The sequence below is a fragment of the Falco rusticolus genome, chromosome 5, assembly GCF_015220075.1.
Source record: "Falco rusticolus isolate bFalRus1 chromosome 5, bFalRus1.pri, whole genome shotgun sequence".
In the NCBI taxonomy this organism is placed as follows: Eukaryota; Metazoa; Chordata; class Aves; order Falconiformes; family Falconidae; genus Falco; species Falco rusticolus.
Window position 1 is genome coordinate 20,481,846 of NC_051191.1, and position 19,748 is coordinate 20,501,593.

At 40.7% G+C, this 19,748-nt stretch overlaps 1 protein-coding gene across 3 annotated transcripts in view; it reads right to left on the bottom strand.

Moving 5' to 3' along the window:
• The window catches only part of PPP6R2 (protein phosphatase 6 regulatory subunit 2), a 120,911-nt gene that overhangs the window by 17,059 nt on the left and 84,104 nt on the right, over window positions 1-19,748 (bottom strand). For all 3 annotated transcript variants that reach the window (XR_005104398.1, XM_037388700.1, XM_037388701.1), the window contains 7 exons: window positions 18,903-19,000; window positions 16,286-16,343; window positions 15,006-15,133; window positions 13,897-14,072; window positions 11,708-11,870; window positions 11,205-11,293; window positions 9,830-10,037 (listed from right to left, as the gene is read on the bottom strand). Coding sequence is in view for 2 of the 3 variants with exons in the window: in XM_037388700.1 (XP_037244597.1) it covers window positions 9,830-10,037; window positions 11,205-11,293; window positions 11,708-11,870; window positions 13,897-14,072; window positions 15,006-15,133; window positions 16,286-16,343; window positions 18,903-19,000 (920 nt within the window). In the remaining variant the exon portion in view is untranslated. The remainder of the gene's footprint in view (window positions 1-9,829; window positions 10,038-11,204; window positions 11,294-11,707; window positions 11,871-13,896; window positions 14,073-15,005; window positions 15,134-16,285; window positions 16,344-18,902; window positions 19,001-19,748) is intronic.

The following is a 19,748-nucleotide window of genomic DNA, read 5'->3' on the forward strand; positions in this document are numbered from 1 at the left end:
TAACACATCAGGTGACAAGATTACCACACCTGAGGGATAACATTTCCAATCACGTATCCCTACAACAAAACAGAAGCTCAATTCCTGAAAAAGGAAAAAAACCTGCTAGCACAAAACATCCAAATCTACATTTGTATTTAAAAGACCCATATTTCTAACTGGAGAAATGATTTCTGCAAACGTATCTATTTTTTGCCTTCCAAGGCAGAGACAAGTTTGCATGTGAATGATCTTCCTCACAGTTTTAACTCAGTCCTAGTTTTGAGAATGATTTCTTCTCCTTCTTTCAGAGAGCAAGCCTACAAAAATGGAAGGAAAACTCAGTAGATGACTTGAGCTGGAAGCCTGCCACCAGCTGCCAGGGGAGTTTATAATGCATACATATAATCACAGTCTGGTAATTAAGACATGTGACAGAGATTTTGAGATCAAGGTTCTATTTCTGTAGCCACTTTTCTGTGTGCTCTTGAAAAAAAAAAGACATAAAAAATGAGGAATAAGGAGATCAAAACATTTATCTTCCTAAAGGGCTAACATGCTCTTAAAAAGAAATACCGCAAGTACAAAAATATACCTTAGAGAAACTGCAGGGGATAGATGAGACAGCAGAGGACTGAGCCAAGTTGCCAGAAATGTCATTAGAAAATTACTTTCCACACAAGAAGCTGGAGCTCATGAGATTTAAATTGCTCAAAGATAAACTTCTTAAATTCAACACAAAAATTTCCATGACACAAGGATTCCGATGCTATGAAGTCCTGAGGCTCTCTGACCACTAACAGGGCAGGGAAATTTCTCTCTTCAACAGGCTCATGGAAAAGCAAAGCTGGACAGGCAAACCTCTGCAGAAGGACACTTACGGGCCAGACTAACTGGGTAAAAACAAAACAGGGAGTTCATGGGGAACACAGAATACTATGGCACAGGCAGGAGGGTTACTAACAGTGTCTAATTCTAGCCTAAAATAAACTCTAGTACCCACAAATATTTTGCATTATATTCCTCTGACCAGCTTATTTTTAGCAGCTAGTTGCATCCCTTAAACACCAGTCTGGTATGACTCTGCTGCCAGTGCAGTCCATCTAATGGTCCACTTCCCCAGCACCGAACAACCTGGGTACATGTTCCAAACCCTGACGGGGCTGAAAGCAGGCACAGAGAGCACATTACCTGCAAAGAATCTAACTGTCCTCTTGTGAGGTTGGTTAAGGCATGCTAAGGAAGAAGAGTTAGCACAGAATCATAGCATGGCTTGGGTAGGAAGGGACCTTAAAGACCATCTAGTTCTATATCTACTGTAGACTCTCCTTAGTTAAGCTCTGCAAACAGATCTCTAATACTTCCCACTTCAGAAAAAATTAGGAATTGTTAAGCTCCAACTCAAAGCCACTTGTACAAATTTTCCCAACAGCAAGCATAAGTCTGTCCAAAACTGTGTCTTTTTTTCAAAATGGACAAGCACTCAGCACAACCAACTTGTGAATGCCACCTACAGTCATGCCCGCTGGGCTCTCCGACATGAGTGGCCAGACAAGTTTCCTTTATGTTCATCAAGTTCAACATCGTAGCCAAATTCTGCAACTTAACCACCAAATTTGTAAATACTACTCTGGAGGTAACTTGTAACAGAGACTCCTCTCTTTTCGCCAGCACTGCTATGCTTGGCTGAGTTATCCAACCACCTCCAGTGCAGAAGCTGAATGTCCATACTCTTCAGTCTTGTCAGAAAATAAGACTAGAAGGTATGACCCGCATTACCAGGCCCAGCCATCTTCACCTCTAGAAGGTTCAAACATAGTTTGCGTAAAGTAAGTTGGGAGATGCCTCCTCCTAACCACTGGTTGGGTGCTTCCAGACAGCCCCGGCACAGAGTCTGGTGGTGGTTTCCTCACCTGGGTGCTCAGTGAACATCAAGCTTAACAGAGCTGACCAAGTTTGCTTCACTGTAGATGTAACACAGCTGAGCTCAAAGCATTCTGGGCAGGAGGGTCTTGACCTTCATACAACAGGGCTTCTGCAGAAGAGCTTTAAGGAGATCATCTTGGGGTCTAAAGAAACTTTGTTGCAGCAGTGGACTATTGCCTAGGGTCTTGCAAAGTGAAGCAAGCAAGCAATGAATCGGCTGGGAATCTCCAGAGGTGTGAATACCTGTGTGCTATTACAGACCCTGGCAAGGAATACCTCCTGCAGCAGCCACCTTCAGAATGTGAAATTTGCTGGGGTTTGGTTACAGTCACTTGAGGGTGATGAACTGAGGAATAACCTCCAATGACATTTCACAGACTGCTTTGAGGCATGGCAAGGGATCGTAAAGATGGTGAATGGGAAACAAGTCAGTTATTCTCGTTTACTCATCCTGATGCATTTCATATCTTAAAACATCATCTATGGTTTGTCTTCTAAAGCAGCAAATTCCTTGAGGCAGGTACAATCACATCTCCTCTGGGTGATGTGTACTGCCAAGCACTCTGATTTCACTTAGAATAATTATGCAATAAATTACAATAATAATTTTAAGCTAAGAAGTATTTTAAATGCTGCTTCTTCCAAAGCTTTATTTTATGTTAACTGATGTGTACACGTATTAGACAAGGAAGGTTACTGAAACAGTTCTGGTCAAAGTCACTGATGCCTGTGCAAAATAGATGCACACGTACATGTATACTGCCTCACCACCGGGAAATGTGAACACGTCTTCTGTTTACACCAACAACGAGAAGAGATGGAAAGCTGTGACAGTATCACATCTGGTTTCAAGATGACTTTCAGTGACCCTTCCTAAATGCACACACACTGTTTTAGACAAGGGACTTCAGAAAATGAACTTTGGCTTCTAGCTGCCATGGGGGAAGGTTTCACCTCCTGCTGGAAGCCCAACTGGGATGAGCCCGCACAGGGTGTGGGACTTGGTCATCCTGCACTTGTGAATGTTTTGGAGAGATTTGCTTTTCACAAACTACTGCAAACCTGCAGCACTCTCAATGCATATATTTTGACTCCATAAACTTCTTAAGAGAAAAATCCACTACAAAGATAGCACAGAGTTCTCAGCTTTTACTACATGTAATATAATACATGTAAACAAGAAGCATTATATATCCTCATTCCAGACCTTAGGTGCTACAAAATGGTTGTTCATTCTTTTTTGCTCTAATGCCCAAATCCTGCAAATGCAAAGCCTCCTAAAGCTGACAACACAACTGTGTTCCTTTAAGCGCAATTTCTTCTTAGAAAAAACAGGACTCAACACAGTTCACACTTCATCATAACTGAAGCTGTCATAAAACCATTCTAAATCAAAACTGATACCCAGTTAAAATAAAGTGATATGCTGTTCTATTTATGAAGATGAAAACATCAGGATCTCGATTTTTGATAACAATTCAGTTCTTCCTGTAGATTTCCACCAGCTTTATAGAGGCAAATACTTCAATGCTGCAATTTTTCTGAACACCTCTCTTGCCCGGTTTCACCACACAAACTTCTGTTTAACACTCATTTTGACAGCACTGCTGCCAAACACACCACACTCTCACCCTGTCTTTCCACTGGTCTGTTTACCGAGAGCCTCTTGGATCTAGCAAGAGAAGTTAAGCTGTAACAGCTTTGCTGCTGGTTCAAATAAGCCAAGCTGACTTGCAGCGCCAGATGGAAATCCACGTGCTACAGTACCTAATGTGGCTCTTCCGGACTGTAAGTGCAATGCTGATCTACATCTCATTGCCAAAAGGTCTATAAAGAATTCAGGCTGTAGTCCCAAATGATCAAAGAGCTTTAGGTATTTTGGGAAAGAAGGATTTGATACTGAGTGAAACAGCCTTGGAGTTCAATTCTACCCACCTCTGAAGCTCACTACTGTGGCTCCTGGGATACACTTTAGATATCCTCTAGTCTCTTTGGTAAACAATTAGTATCATAGACAATAAAACATGATGAAGACACACTAGGAAAGACAGCGGTACTATTAACAAAGAAGCAAGACATGTATGAAAAGCGAAACCTAAACACGTCTCATGCTGAGCCCACATGCAAGTTCTTAAACACCAGGCTCTGCAACAACCAACCAAAAGACAAAGCAAGAGATGCAAGGGCAGCCATGCTACATACATACTTCTCAACACGCTGGAAAATCACGTGTTGGCTGTTTATTAGACCAAGCCACAACACGGCTTCCAAATTTACAAACAACCTGCATTAAAAAGGCCAACAATTAGGTCAGCTTAGAAGATCCCATCTATGCCAATTACTGCACTAAGTGTTCACCTTAGATTGGAAGGGTTTTCTGGTGAAATGGGACCTCAGATTTGTCACTTCTATGTTTCTTTCTGAATAAATGTACATGGATATGCAGCCAAATTTTACAAAAACAGTGGTGTCATGCTCCGTGCCCCATTTCCCACAGCATGCTCATTTCCCCTCATCATCTGTTTGACTCCCTGCAGTTAGGCAGAGAAAGGAGACAGAAGCAAGAGAACCATTTCTTGTGCTGATGTTCCATGCTCGTCACATGCAACGGTGAATCCGAACATGACGTCATGCAAGACAAACAGTCGGCAGGCACAGAAAAGAAAAAACATATCCCAAAATGGGAGAGCTCAAAACATCCACTGTGACAACGTCACTCCATTCAGCTGGGGAAACTGGAGGATTACTTTCTCTTCTGAGTGCAAGCAGCTGCCTGCACTGAAACCCCTTGCTCAGTGATGGCCAATGCCAACAGCCGCCCTGCACAAGCGCCAGCCTGGCCCCTGGGACCCCCGTGCAGTGTGGAGCCCCTGCCCCCCCAGCCCCCATGCCCAGAGCAATGGGACAAACCACTGCCAGCTGCTATTTCTGAGCTATTTCAGCAATTTAGGGTTGTCACTGCTGTTAGAATGCCAGTTAAGTGCTTTCACCCTGGAACAGTGTATGATCAGAAACAAGAGGAGACTTTTACAGTGGTTTAACACTGTAACACAGAAATTGCAGAAATCTCTGCAAAATGAAGAAATTGCTAGCACTGTCTCGTTTTCACCTCAGTTCTAAGGAAACCGCTGCAGCACCCACAGCGTCTGCCTCCAGAAGTGACAAATGTACTAGATGAGAGTTGGTATCACACAGCCACAGAAGAAATTCATTTTTTAACAGACAGCAAGCACTATTGCTCAGATGGATTCCAGCCTCCCCTCTAAACTTTCTTTTTCAGTTGCTTATCCAAGCTAGTCAGGTGAGGAGGCACTAAGGAGAGGGGGACAGTAAACCTATTTAACCATTAAATACATTTTAAAAAAAAATAAAGGAAAAAAGCATTTCAGGTGAAGTTAATAAACTGAAAAAGAAATCCAAAGTTACAACGTTCCATGTCCACTATCACCATACACAGCAAAAGCTGGATTATTTTTTTTGAGAGCAGCTCATCTTTTAAGAAGCTGCTCAGAAACCTTATTAGAACAATTCAGCTTCAAAATACTTCAGATATCTTTTGAAAATCAGAAAGAAGAAATGCAAAAGCTTAGGTTCGGTTACTATCATACAATTAAAAGTGAAGCATACAGACATGGAAGTGCAAGTAATTTCCCACAAAAAGTATACACTTTTGCATCCATTATTCTGCTTTCTCCATTGAATGCAAGTCTCATACTGTTTATTCTGCTACCTACAGACTGATAAACATGAGCAGCGTGGAGCTGACCAGGCTCACACTGCTTCAGAGCCCTCACATTTCACCTCTCTCATTCATTGATTGCCTCTACAACTTCAGCAAAGCCTTGCAGAAATTTCTGAGACCTTCACAGCTTGCACTTGCTCTGAACAGCTTCGAGAATACTTGGCCAGTCAATACTGGCATGGACTACACCTCTCGGATCACTCATTAACAGCTTGAATATTACTACATTTTCCTGGCAAAAAAATACAGCCTGATAGCACGTACTGCGAGATAAATGCAATGCGTACTCTCCTGCTTATGGAAGAGGCAGAAGACTTTCCAAAGTTTGTTAAAATGGCATTGTCAATTATTAAAATAGTAAGTTAAGTCAGTACATCTTACAGTTAGAACTATTTTAAAATACCACACAGCTTACAATTCTGAAAGCCCTTAGTCTCCGGAGGCTGCAGGCACATGCTAAGCTGCGTTTCTTGAACCTCCTGCCCTGAGAAGTCAGGATGGTATTTGTGTTCATCAGGTAACTGCTCTTTCTAGATCTGAAAGTTTATGCATTTGCTGTAACATAGTCCTCCTTCAAATGCAACAGTTATGAGACATGCTTATTACAGTGAATTTCTCTTTGTCTCTGATCTCATCCAGAAATTACAGCCAAGTCTTGCAAGCTCATACTGTGACTGGGGAAACTCATTCTAGAAAATAATTAGTAAAACCCCACAATTTAAAACAAAGAAAAAGCTGGGGAAAAAAATAAGTATTTTGTAAAAAAACCAAAACAACCACCAACCCCAAAACAAAACCAACCCACCCACCCCCAACCAAAGACCCTTTGGAAAACATACCAACCATTATTTTATGGCATACAAGTAGGGTATTTCTTAGTGCTGTTGTGAGAAAGTCTCAAGAGTCTTGACCATTACCCCACCTAATTCAGGCAGCAATTCTAGCAGCGTGTGCACTAGCAAACTGCAGTCAGCAAGGCTTTCCTACAGTCATCTTGACCAGAGCATGAACCTTCCATTTAAAATAATAAAAAAATCCTATTTGCAGAAAGAGCTCACAAACAGGTGGAATGGCAGAAGCTCAAGGACAGGATGCATGAAACCACTAAACACTATTTGCTTTTTAACAGTTCATCAATGGCTATGTTGACTGTGCGCATACTTTCGCAAAGGACTATACACAACCTCAAACGCACATTTTGGAAATATAATTTCTAGGATCTGTTTTAACTGATTGTGAAAAAGATGAGCTTCCCCAGTCCAATGGGTCCAACAGTGCTTTTTTCCAGCCCAGTATGAAGTAACTAATGGGAGAAACTACTTGTCAGGTGGATGTTTGGAACCCTGAGAAGATCACCGTCATACATACCCTCTGACTGCAGGTCTAAATACTCTGAGAGATACCCACAGCAAGAGAGAAAGGCAGCAAGAGAGACAGAGATAGAAAGAAAGCAAAGAAAGGAAGAAAAAGAAAACAGTAAAGATTGCTGAAAAAACAGACAAAAGTGTTAACTTTGCAACTGTGTCCTCAAGCGGTGTTCCTGCCAGGAGAATATGCAGGAACATCTAAAAGCTATTTCAAAGAGTACAATCACTGAACACAGCATTTTCCACACAAAATTCAGATCAATATACAAAAAAAGCAGATGATTTAATACACTGTAAAAAACATCTTTCCCAAGTCTAACACACACATTCTGAAGTTATCACAGAGCGAGATTTGGCAATACTGGAAGATCTTTAGTAGGAGAATTTCTGCAAAGCTACTCATTATTTTACAAGAAACTACCATATAGAATCAGATATGGGAAAGGAAGTTAGCTAAATACATCTGAAACACCTTATTTTGTTTGCTGTTTAAGGTAGCCAATATTCATAGCAGTAGTTTAAGCAAACTGCCATGAAGAATACTCTGCTAAGCCATGCAAGGACAAATCATTAACTTTCCAGAGTTTAAATTTTGGGGTGGTCTGGGCAGGCAGAGAAGCATCAGCAGTTGAGATGATCATGGAGGGTATTTAGAGGCATTTACTGCAACATCTGGAAGCATTTACTGTAACATCTGGCTCTTTCATGACCCTAGTGATTGTATAATCTATAGAGTCCTTGTGTAGCTCCAGGTATTAAAGATCTCCACTGTAGATGTCAGTATTGCAGGGAGGGGGGAAAAAAGGAGAAGGAAGACCGGCGGGGAAGTGCTTGTAGAAAGTGATCAAGAACCACAGTCAATCCAAAATATTCTTAAAACTTTCAGCATATTTCACTTCCTTGGAATCATTAAGGAACATGGAAAAAAATTACTATGTTCACTACTGGCAGTCAGAGTTTAACTGCATCTGTTCTAACAGAAGGCAGATTGGTTTGGAAGAGCTGAGGATACCAGAAGTTTCCATTACTGTCACTGGTCAAGACTGCAATCTATATACTGTGAGAAGCCTGGACACTAAACAGATCTGAAGCAGCTGAAATCACAATCTATGTAAACAGGTTTCTGTCTTCCTACAGCTTCTATTTCGATTTTTGGCTGCCATTATAGTTGTGGAAAGCTACAGACACCTTTTAAGTGGAGACTGTGGTTATTCAAGTATTTACTTTCTTTGCCAAAATGGAATTAGTCTTGTAGAACTGCAGTCATGCAAAACCAAGCAGGTTCTCGAAGTCTGGTCCACATTGAAAGTGCTCAAGATAAATACACTTACTTTGAGAGAAAAACACATTCAAAATTACACTGCCTGAAACCACAGGATAGCCCACAACATCTAACCAGCCAAATCAGGGGAAAAAAAAAAATTCCTACCTACTAGCAAATAAATGGAAAATGTAAGAACATGCCAAATAAGATTTACACCGCTACTGTGAATCCAGACAGTCACGTGTGTATACTCTGCTCACACCATGCATTCAGAGAGGAAAAACATCTGGAGCACAGTTTGTTTTAGATACACATGCCAATGGATTTAATTAGATATAATTCAAATGCACTGAAAAGTGGAAAAGGAGATGCTGCTTTTAGTACAGCAAGCAGTGTTTGCATTTTCCTCATCTTTCATTTTCTGTGAAGCCAGTCTGCTTGGCCATGCCATCCCTACACATACAAACTAACTCCATTTATCAAAACAGCTCTTCAGATGCAATCACTGCAAGCAAAGAAATCTCAGGCATCTCGCTCATTCCAAGTATGAAGAGTAAAGACCATCCGAGGTAGACATCAAATATAAAAACCAGCCACATTACTAAAAACTAATTCAGAGTTGCCTAACCAAGCGTACCTTCGGTTAACTGCCTCCCATCATTTCACTTAGCTCTGTAATCCCACTTGTTTCCTGAGCCACTGCTTTTTAACTCCTAGTAGCTATTTGCTGGAGTGTGTACACATGCAAGCAGCTCACACTGACTTTCAAAAAAAACCCACAAACAACAAACATCGTGTATTCTAAAAAGTAAAATACCTGTTCCTGAACTAGATGCATAAAACACAGGTACTCCAAGTTGTTAAATCGCACCCTACAAACTTGTAAGGAATATGAGGAAAAAACCCAAATATTTTAGAATTAGGTAATATTCCTGGATGCACCACAGTGAACTAGATGCTTAAATGTTTTGAAAACCAACTTCCTATCTCAAATGATTGGAGTAGGCTAGATTCAAACACATGCAATTCCAACCACACTGCTGCCCAAAAGCTAACCAACCTGAGATCTGCTGTATCTTTTTCTGGCATTTTGCATTTTTTATCATTTATTGTCTGTAACTTACTACTTTGACAATAAGGGCAAAATGACAGCTTGACTCATTTAAATCTTCCCCCTGCAAGACCACACACTGATTTCATGTCAGACCTTGCACTGCCATCATGTGAGGCTTTGCTTTACTCTTGCGTGCTGTCGTACCTGGCATCCCTGACCTGAGCCTGGATCTACTGTGCAGCCAGCCAGCCAGCTGGGCCATGCTTCTGTGAGATGGCCGAGTGACCAAAACAAGCCATGCACATTTCTTAAAATAAACCCGTTGTAAGTATTTTCTTAAAACAAAACCACTGTGACGAGAAAGCTGTAAGACATCCTCACACGGGACATTTGGGACAGTGCTGTCTGAAGGGGGAAAGTAATACATCAACCCCAGCGACACGGGGGCTAAAACCAGGGCAGAGCAGGACCCCAGCCCAAGGAGATTCCTTTCGCACCTGGTGAAAACAGCCTTCTCATTTTTAGCATCCATAGTCAGCTTGATGGTTTCCTGGCCCGAGCCTGTGCTGATGGTTTCTGTGACGATATCAGCTTTATCCTCCTCCTCGTCACTGTCAGAACCTCCAGAGGAGCTGCTGTCTGAGGCCACCAGTGGAGCTTTCCTTGTGACACAGACGTTCCAAACACAGGGAGAGGCAGCGCTGACTGAGAAAAGTAAATAATTTGCATTGCAAAATGAACAAAACCACAGGAACAACTCCCCAGGTACAACCTCCAGTAAGCAGGGTGGTGTAAAACAGAGTGTTCACAGCTATGGCAAATTTTGAGATGATGATTTCTGTGCAGATCCCACCACATGCAGTATTATTGTTGCAAATAAGAAAAAACAAGGCCAACCCCACAAATGAGCGTTCTCCACCTGCCATCTCATGTCTGTATTTAATAGAAACTGCAGAGGAGACTATTTTCTTCACTTGTTGAATGGTACCAACTCTGAAGGGATGATTAAGACAGTTCCTGGGGTCCCTGCTGACTGTGACCCGAGCTCTGGGAACTTATGGTATAATGTACGCAGCTATACTTTTTGAAGTGTTCATTGGCTTCAATTCCACATGGAAGGAAAGCCTCTCACAAAAGTGGCAAAGAAGTGTTGCCGTCTCAGAAAGTGTTTTTCTTGCCAAAGCTGGCATCTGCTCACATGACTTGATGTAACGCCCAGTGCCTGACTGAAGACCTCTACCTGGGTAGACTGAAACGATGCACATACATAAAAAGGTCATCACAGCTGGTCTGAACTCTACTGAGCTGAATCTCCAGCTCTGCTGGGAGAGTATCCCAGAAAATGTATGTAGCAGATAAAGGTACCATACTGTCCCTTTCAGTATTATCCACCTTTTGGTTGTTACCACAGACAAAAGTTTAATTTCAACGGAACCAAGTCCTTTGTTAAATTTTATTTTTCCTTGCTCGGAAAGGATAAGGGAAAAAAATCAGACTGAAGTTACCAACTGGCTCGGCACAATTACTGATACTATAACTTATCCTAGCCTTTTAATTTTTAGCAAGTAATTTTATAATCAAGCATACAGTTAAAACAGGGCTTTCAAACAGTTTATAAATTAATCATCTCTGTGACATCAACTCTTATTAACTTAAATTTCATCCTTTTCTTGCTAAATATTATCCCAATAAACGCTCAGGATTTCGGAGTTAATATTTTAATAGATTGATTTCTGTATGAAAGAGAGCTTTCAAGTAAGATAAGGCAGATGACACTGGAGGGAAGTTCTCCCTTGTAGGCATGGCACACTACACAGAATTTCAAACAGCTTAAATAATACATCTGCTTTGTCTTGTAACATTCTCACTTACAGTTCTTGTCTTGACTCTGCTTTGGGTTTCCATCTGAATCATTGCTTTCTGTGTCGACAGGAGAACTGCATCGTGGACCTGATTCTGAGCTAAAGTAGGGGAAAAAGTCTTAAGAATGAAGTACAGATACCTTGGTTCTGCTTCTAAATATCCCCAACAGAAGAAATCACTAGGGCCTAACTCTTTCTTTACATAAGTATTTTTAACTTCTAAAAAACTTATTTACTTATTTTATACTCACAGTGTAGCAGCAGTGACATGAGTCACTTATTGTATCATAAGACATGAATGCTAACACCATTTAGAAGCACTGGAAGGCAAAGGGAAGTATGAAGCCCTGATCCAAACACTTGGACAGTATTAAAACACAAAAGTATTAAAACACAAGGGGAAGGGAAAGGGAAGAAGAAAAAGTTACAGTCAATATACTCCAAACCATCTTTCAAGTATTCCTTCATCCAGAAGTTATAAAGAAACAGGAAAAAAACGTGTGCCCCTCTTACCAACAGAACGGCTGGAAGTCTGTAAACTTTGCCCATCCTTTCTCCTCTGGTGCAGTGTTCTCTGGGGCTGCTGAATCCCATACACTTGATCCAACATCCATGGCAACACAGGGTGTGGGGGGCTTCGAGTTCACGGGCTCAAACACAGCTGTCCATCCAGACCCTGGAGACAGAGCAACAGACTGGAGTTCCCACAAGTTTTCAGAATCTTTGGCAATCCCCCGAATATTCTGAAGTGATCCCAGAGACAAAAAAGGAAAGACCATCCAACGGCACTCCTTCGAAACCTACAGAAAGCTGCCTGTCTCACACATTATAAACAACCATCTTGACAATCCCTCTTCTGGTAAGTATGAACGTACTATCCACAAGAGAGAAGCATCAATTAAATAAAATGATATTATGAATGTCTTCATTCTTCCAGCCAGTGATTTTCAGCTGAACTCTTAAGCACTTTAGTTTCCTGTCAAAAACTAGGAGGCATGGCTTTCAACAACTTCAATCACTAACTGTTTAATTGTGGCAATTACAAGTGAGGAATTGATACATGGATTAAAATGTTTACTATCACAGAAGTGATGTTGAGCAAACCTAAGATCACAGTTTGGGTTTGTTTTTTTTTTTTACAGTTCCAGCCTTATTCATTAGAATGTATTTCTATTCCTACAAATCACAAATTCTGCAAAACCATTTTAATTACCTTTTCTCAAGAAAGGGAATGAGTTGCAGAGATCTGTTGTGCCAACTGATTTGCATCCAACAAAAGTGAGAGTAGTAGAGATCCACCAAGTCTACACTCACTCAAAAATTGAACCAAAATTTGAAGTAATGTCTCTAGAAGGATGTGATGGGTTGACCTTGGCTGAACACCAGATGCTCCCCAAGCCACTCTATCACTCCCCTCCTCAACGGAATGGGGGGAAGAAAATAAGATGGGAAAAAATACTTGTGGGTCAAGATAAAGGCAATTAAACAAAGTAATAGCAAAAGTCACATGTGCAGAAGCGAAGGAAAACAAAAGATGTTATTTTCTACTTCCCATCCACAGGTGATGTTTGGCCATTTCCTGGGAAACAGGGCTTCAGTACATGTAGCAGTTGCTCCAGAAGACAGATGTCATAAGTAACAAATGTCCTCCCCTTACTTCTCCTTTCTCTTTGCTTTTACATCTGAACAGATGTATGGTATGGAATATCCCACTGGTCAGTTTGGGTCAGCTGTCTCGGCCATGTCCCCCTCTCAAGATCTTGCTCACCTCCAGCCTACTGGTGAGGGTGGGAGGAAGATTGGAGAGGCACCCTTGATGCTGTGCAAGCACTGCTCAGCAGTAGTCAAAATGCTGGTGTCTTATCAACACCTTTCTAGCTACCAGTAGAAGCACACTAGGAGGGCTGCTACGGGGATCCGCCAGACCCAAAGGGTAACTAAACTAATGTACACTATCCACAGGTTGCCATTTGTGTCATTTATACTGGTTCTTCCTGGCAAGACTTGAAAATATCTGACACCACCAAATGGGTGTACAGAGCTATTACTGGAATAAATATGCATTACGCTCATAGTTACAATACAACGACATCACCGAGAAAAACAAACGTTTTAAAACTGAAAATGCTTGCACCATATGAAAAACAAATGTTTGGGAAAACATTTTGGTCCCTGTATTTTAGTTGACCGAATCTGTTCTACTGACAACATGAATTTATGTTAACATTGTTTGCACTGTGGTCTGGGAAAACCTTGTCCCTCTACAGCCTTCCTTCAAGGCAGTGTAAGAATGGTTTTGCAACACACACATGAAAACCAGAAAGGCAGTTAGGCAGAGAATGCAGATGCATGGTGTGTGGAGATGCTTGGCAAGGGTCTGCATAAAACTCTTGTAGTATAATGTACGGAGTTAATGCCATAATCCTCCGCTAATTTGTACCAAAAGCTAGTATTATTACTGTACTTGTACCTGTGTGGTTGGCTTAGCATAACTGAAGCATCACACTGCTATTCTGAAGCAGCTGGGCAGGACTCAAGCTCACTAGTATTTCAGAGGCAAATAATTAGATTCACACTTCTCATCTGCTGCACAGGTGGAATTAAAGAATAGCCATAGAAACCTGGCAATTTGCAAACTGCTGTTCTGCAAAGATGTTACAGATCTCAGTTCAAATGGGATGGTGCTGTTTGAAACTCTTTACCTTCAGAGGAGTCAGAGTCCTTCTGCTCAGAAACACTGTTCTTGTTGTTGTTTGCTGAGGAAAGAGGTGGCTGCTGTTCTGTTTCCTCCTCTTCTTCAGAGTCTACACTGCCATCATGATCTCCGTTCTCAAGATCACTTTTTGACGAACTCTCTGAGGTCTGAGACGCTCCAAATCTAAATTGCAGAACTCGGAATTAGAAAAACCCATAGGGCAGCCAGTTCATTCCTCATCTGCTTGCTCCCTGCCCCAGGCAGAAAGCACAAACTGTGAGCTGACCAAGTCTGAATGCCTTTTACAGGGCTTATTTCCCAAAAAGATGCAAAGCTCAGACAGGTAATAGCAGGCATTCCTCTAGAGATTTACACTAAGGTCCTTAAGTGCTTCACTTGTCAGAATGCATCTGCAGAGTTGCAATGTGGAATATGTGCAGTGACATATTCAGGACTGGAGAGTGATATGAGCAGACAAAACAGTCGTAAACAAGGGGAATACTAGTGTGGTGTCAATTCTGTGTATGAGCAAGACAATCAGTTTACTGATGCTAGGCAAATAAATGTTAAGGTCCTGGCAATTTCCCTGTCTCATTTCATCATATTTTCAGACTTGGAATTACAGAAATAACTTTATTTAATAACTGACTATATCAACGAGATGAAAATTTGTAAATTATTTGCAATGTCAGATATGCACCACAGGAGGTCACTCATGCTTGTGCAAAACATTTTTTTTTTTTACATCTTGAAAAAGAATATACTGTCTATTACCCTCAGTCTTACAATTCTTTCAACCTCCTTTTCTCCAAATACAAGGAGAATAAGTCCTAAATGTTTCAAACTAAGGATTTTTTTTTAATTAACTTTGATAATATACTCAGTAACTAGGTGTTTCAATCATTACTGCATTTCCTCCAACTGGATCTTTGCTTCACATTCAAAACAAACCCCCATCTCTTTTTGCAGAAGTGTGACATGGAAAGTACTCAGACTTTAGAAAAAAGCCTCAAAGCACATAAATGACAAATAAGCATGTGCTTAACTGAAATGTACAGTTTCATAGCATTTAGGAAGGAAAAAAAAAAAGATTTTGATCTTTTGTTTTCACCTTACCGTGTTCTTGATTTAACTTGCGTTGCATAGGTTATCTCCTTCTCTTCCCAGATGTCTTCTTCCTCCTCATTATCATCAAATTGTTGGATCCGCTCATTGCAGCAGGCTTCAAAGAGGGAAGCATTAGGCTAAAATAATATTAAGAAGAAATCAAGTTCCATTCATTCTTTGGAAACAAGAACAAGAACTTCAGCAATAGGAAGTTCATAGAACAGCATTTGTACACAACTAATACTATGAAGGTGTTTGCATTTATTTCATTTTACATCCCAGGTTGTGCAACAAGCAACACTCAGCTGTGGAAGAGTTACGATAGCACAGAATGCTCAGAAGCAGCCCGCTGATAGATCAAGAAAGGAACACAACAGTATCTCAGCCAGCACTGCTTCCAGAACAGCAGGAACTCCTGCACGCTGCTTCATAGCTGTTCCCCTCTGTATCCCTCACAGTGGCAGGAATATAAAGTCACTGTAGAAGAGGTCTGGAAGTAATTCCCTTAGGAATACATTCACAAACTGACCATCTTGGAACTGCATTAGAATTCCGTCACACACAAAAACTGCCTACTCAGGAAAAAAGCAAGTTAAGCAAAGCATATAAATAGCTATTGGTGGCTGTAGACTTAGCTGGCAAATTCAAAAAGAAAACAAGTTTTCTTTATCAACAAAGCACTGTACAGAGCACCAGAAGAGAGAAGAAAAACTCTCTGTAGTACTGTTTAAGTGAAAAAGGAAGTATTTTAAGACTAAGGAAACCTAAGTCTTAGTATTGACAAAACCAAGCTTTGGTCAGGAGAATGAGCCTGGCATCACCTCTTTTAGCCACTGTCCAGCTTCTTCAGTGAGTACTGATTTTAAGTCAATAAAACAGAAAAGGCAAGGCACAGCATGGCAGTATTTAGACCCCTAAGAAACCCAGTGCTCTCTATTTGCATTTTTTCCTAGTCTGGCTACGGGAAGATGATCAGAGTGAAAATAAGGAAAACAGATTGACACTGCTGGGGGGGGTGAAGATTCCTTCAATGTAAAGAGTACTATTACTGAACATCCTCACCAAAGCTGTAAACTGTAGGGAGATTCTCTGAGGGTACATGTAACACCCTGAGCTCCTTAAATGAACTCAGTCATGAGGACACCTTCTCCTTGACCAAAATAACATACCAAATCTTCTTCTTTCAAAACAACAACAGCTGATTCAAGCATAACCTTGGCAGATCTGCTCTATTAAATAAATAATTATTTAATCCCAAATATTTGTTTCATACCAAAAAACCCACTTACACTGTCATCATCTGCATCTATATTGAAGTTTATCTCTGCGATTCTGTCAAAGGGAGCACTGCAAAAAGAAGGGAAAGAAACTTTAGTGATGGCATGGAGTAACAAAGCACTTCTGCATCCCCAGCACAAGACTGGAGGATAGCTAACCACAGAGACACTTCATACGACCACTAAATGCCTTCTGTGTTTGTTTCCTGAATATTCACTTCTGTATTACGCACAATGGTCTCCTCTCTTTGAGATGAAAGAATATTTCAGATCTTCATTCTTAGGTCTGATTCAATACTCAATTGAAAAAATTTTGTCATTATCACGTTGATAGGGTATTTTGGGGCTTCATGGCAACCACAGCAATGTCTGGCTGTTATTTTGCAACTCTCATGGTACCTATGGAACATAAAGACTATCTTAATTTTTTCACCAGGTCTCTCCAGCTGATCCAAATCTTATAGAAAAAAACCCCAAACCTCATAATTAACTAAAAAGAGAAGGAGCTGCACCCAGCTGCTCTGGAATTCCAGTCCTGCGTTCGCCCAGGAATTCCACTGGGTTCCTCAGCATGAGACAAGACCCAGAGACAGGACTAAACTCTGCACGGTAGGCATACACCCGGAATTATCCAGAAGGGACTGCACCCACCTGTTTTAACATAATTACAGTAACTTCAGGGAATCTTAGCATACTAGCGGCGCTCAACAACCCCAATGCATTACTAAGACATGTATGCTGCAAAAATTAGTAAATAACCCAATTTCTGATGCAGACCTAAGAGCAGCTATTGGAAGAACAGCAGAGGGTGCTACAGGCCAAAAAACTCAAACCGACTGGCAGTTCGGGGCAACAGACCGTATCTACTCATCTCTAAGTTTGGACAGTGTTATTTTCTTTTTAAAGATGCCTGTTTAGTTAGCAAAAAATACTGTCGCGCAAATAACCAGGACATTGAATCATTATTAGTATTCCTTCAAATATTCAAATTAGTATCTGCAACAGTTTTCAAGAGCTGGAAAAGAGATGACAAGTACCACTCTCAGAAAGTTCAGTGTCAGAACCGCTTTGTAGTGTATTCTTCTCCTTTTCTAATCACAAATAGAGGGATAACATCCCAGTTACAGATTTCATTCAGTTTCATGTTCACTTTAAAAATGGCATTAGCTACCATCAGAAGCTCCTCATGTAAGTTAACTCTTCCCTTCCACGCAGACAAACAAGTTCAAGATTTGCTGCTGTCTCACAGAGGTTAAAACTGTATTTTATTTTTTAAAAATGAGTAGAACTAGAGTAATCCACGTTCATTTAAACTCTCATTCTAGTCTGGAACTTCTGGGCCTTATTGAAGTTCTGACATCTACAATGCTCAGAAAGGTGGACTCCAAAATCTTTCTCCATATTAGAATACAGTTCCCAACTATTTGGCAAACACCTTAATGGAGTTCCTAAGACCCTAAGAATCTTGTGACTCTCTACTCTGATTCATGCTTGAAAGCAACTCTAAAGCAGCGGAACTATTTCCACATCATAATTTCATTTAAGGTATTTCATGGAAGCCAAGGGTTGCTAAAAATATGGTCTGAGCAGAACCAGAAAAAGAATCCTCAAAAAATCAAATCTGGAGCAGCCAAAGAGTCAGAGCCATGTGGCATACCCTGAGCTTTCTGGGCTAAAAGATTCCAGTTTCTGTCAGGATTCCAAGACACCAGGATCCTGCAGTTCTTCAGAGAACAGACTCAACATTTGCTGGCCTATGAGTGTCAGCCGTAGGACAGTATGCACAGCGGGTATGGCAGTCACATACTCTCCCTGTCACCTTGGATGACAAATAATTCCTTTGATTGAGATGAACATTGCAATGAGATGACGGCAAATGGGCAAAACTGATGAGCAGGAAACACACTGGGTTATCCTCCTGGAGCACTTTTCCACCAGTAACTATACTAAATGGTTACAATTTCTGAACCATTATGGATAAGCAGGATAATTACAGTCCCAGTAATGTCCTTAGGTACAATTTTCAAGGTGAGACAATGACCTGCAGTTTTAATTAGATTACAGTAGTTATTCTGTAAAAGCAGCACAAATTCCAGCACTGAATTCAGCAAGTCACGTATCATTAAATCCACCTACATCTGCCTTCTTTGAACTGTTATTTGCTCCTGCCTTATCTATGCTTCCTTTTTTTAAGGGAGATAATGGCTAAATTTTCCTGTGGACTTCATCAGAACGCTATTCTCTTCTACTCCTAATTTCAATAAAGACTTAATGCCACTGGAAAATATTTCTGTAATTGCCTAGCGTTTGCTGTAATGCTTTGCTTTCTGTGCAATTAAATTTATTCTAGAATATGGACAGATAATAGTTGCATGTTTTATTTAATGTTTCTCTTCAAAATGAAGAAGTACTTCTCCTTAGTTCTAAAACGGTCTTTGGAGATCAAGGGTGGACTCCTATGAAAGGAAAAAAAGGTCAGCTGTTTTTCAAGCCACTGATCAGTCTTTTGTTTGTTTCAAACTGAAGGAGGTATACAGTGCGGTTCATTTTAAAACCTGAACCAGAAGAAGATTATATGCAAAGAGGCTTACATGCTAAATATAAGGCTTTTGAAGTTTTATAAACTTACTTGATATTATCATCCTGGTCTGCAAACTCCTCATCATTAAAGCCAAACTGATCCACGAAGTTAGCTGTCATCTGCTGGATCTGGTACTCTGAGAAGGCCTGAGCAACAGAACCCCAAAAGAGCTATCATTAAGATATTCAAAGATACTCAATTAAGCTGGCTGAAAACACATGTTCTAGAAAAACACTGGTATCATACAAAACTGACAAATTCTGAGAAATCACCTACACCATCCCCCATTCTCAAAGCAGGATCAAACAGATTTCTGCAAGCCCTGGACAGATGCTTCTCTGATCTGCTCTTAACTTCTTCCAAAGAGAGTTAATGACATTTTTCTAGGAAACCATTGGCTGGCTTCATTATTCTATTAGAACATTGTATTGGTCCTTTTCATTTATTATCCCCAATGCAATATGAAATTCACCTTGCTGCAAATTAAGCCCACCATGGACACCAAGGTGGTACTCTTCAATTCCTCGAAAATCCTCTTCCTTGTAGGATGAGGCATATGTCTTCATATGACCTTGTCTTCTCTTGACAAAGTGGACCAATTCTTTCAATTTTTCTTCCTGTGTTAACGTTCTACACCTCTGATCATTCTCACTACTATCCTTTAGATTACCTTTTGCTAATACAAATCACTTCTGAAGTTCACTACCTCCAAGTGGACATTTACCAAGGAGAATGGAAAAATTATTCCCCAGGTCTTTGAGACAACACTCCCACATATTATGTTGGGTTTCCCACAGCAGCTTGGGTCTTCTATTTTTCAGCTAGTGCCCCAGGATAATTGCACAGATATGCTTTTGGCGACATTCTTGCCTACTCATCCATGCCTCATTCTCT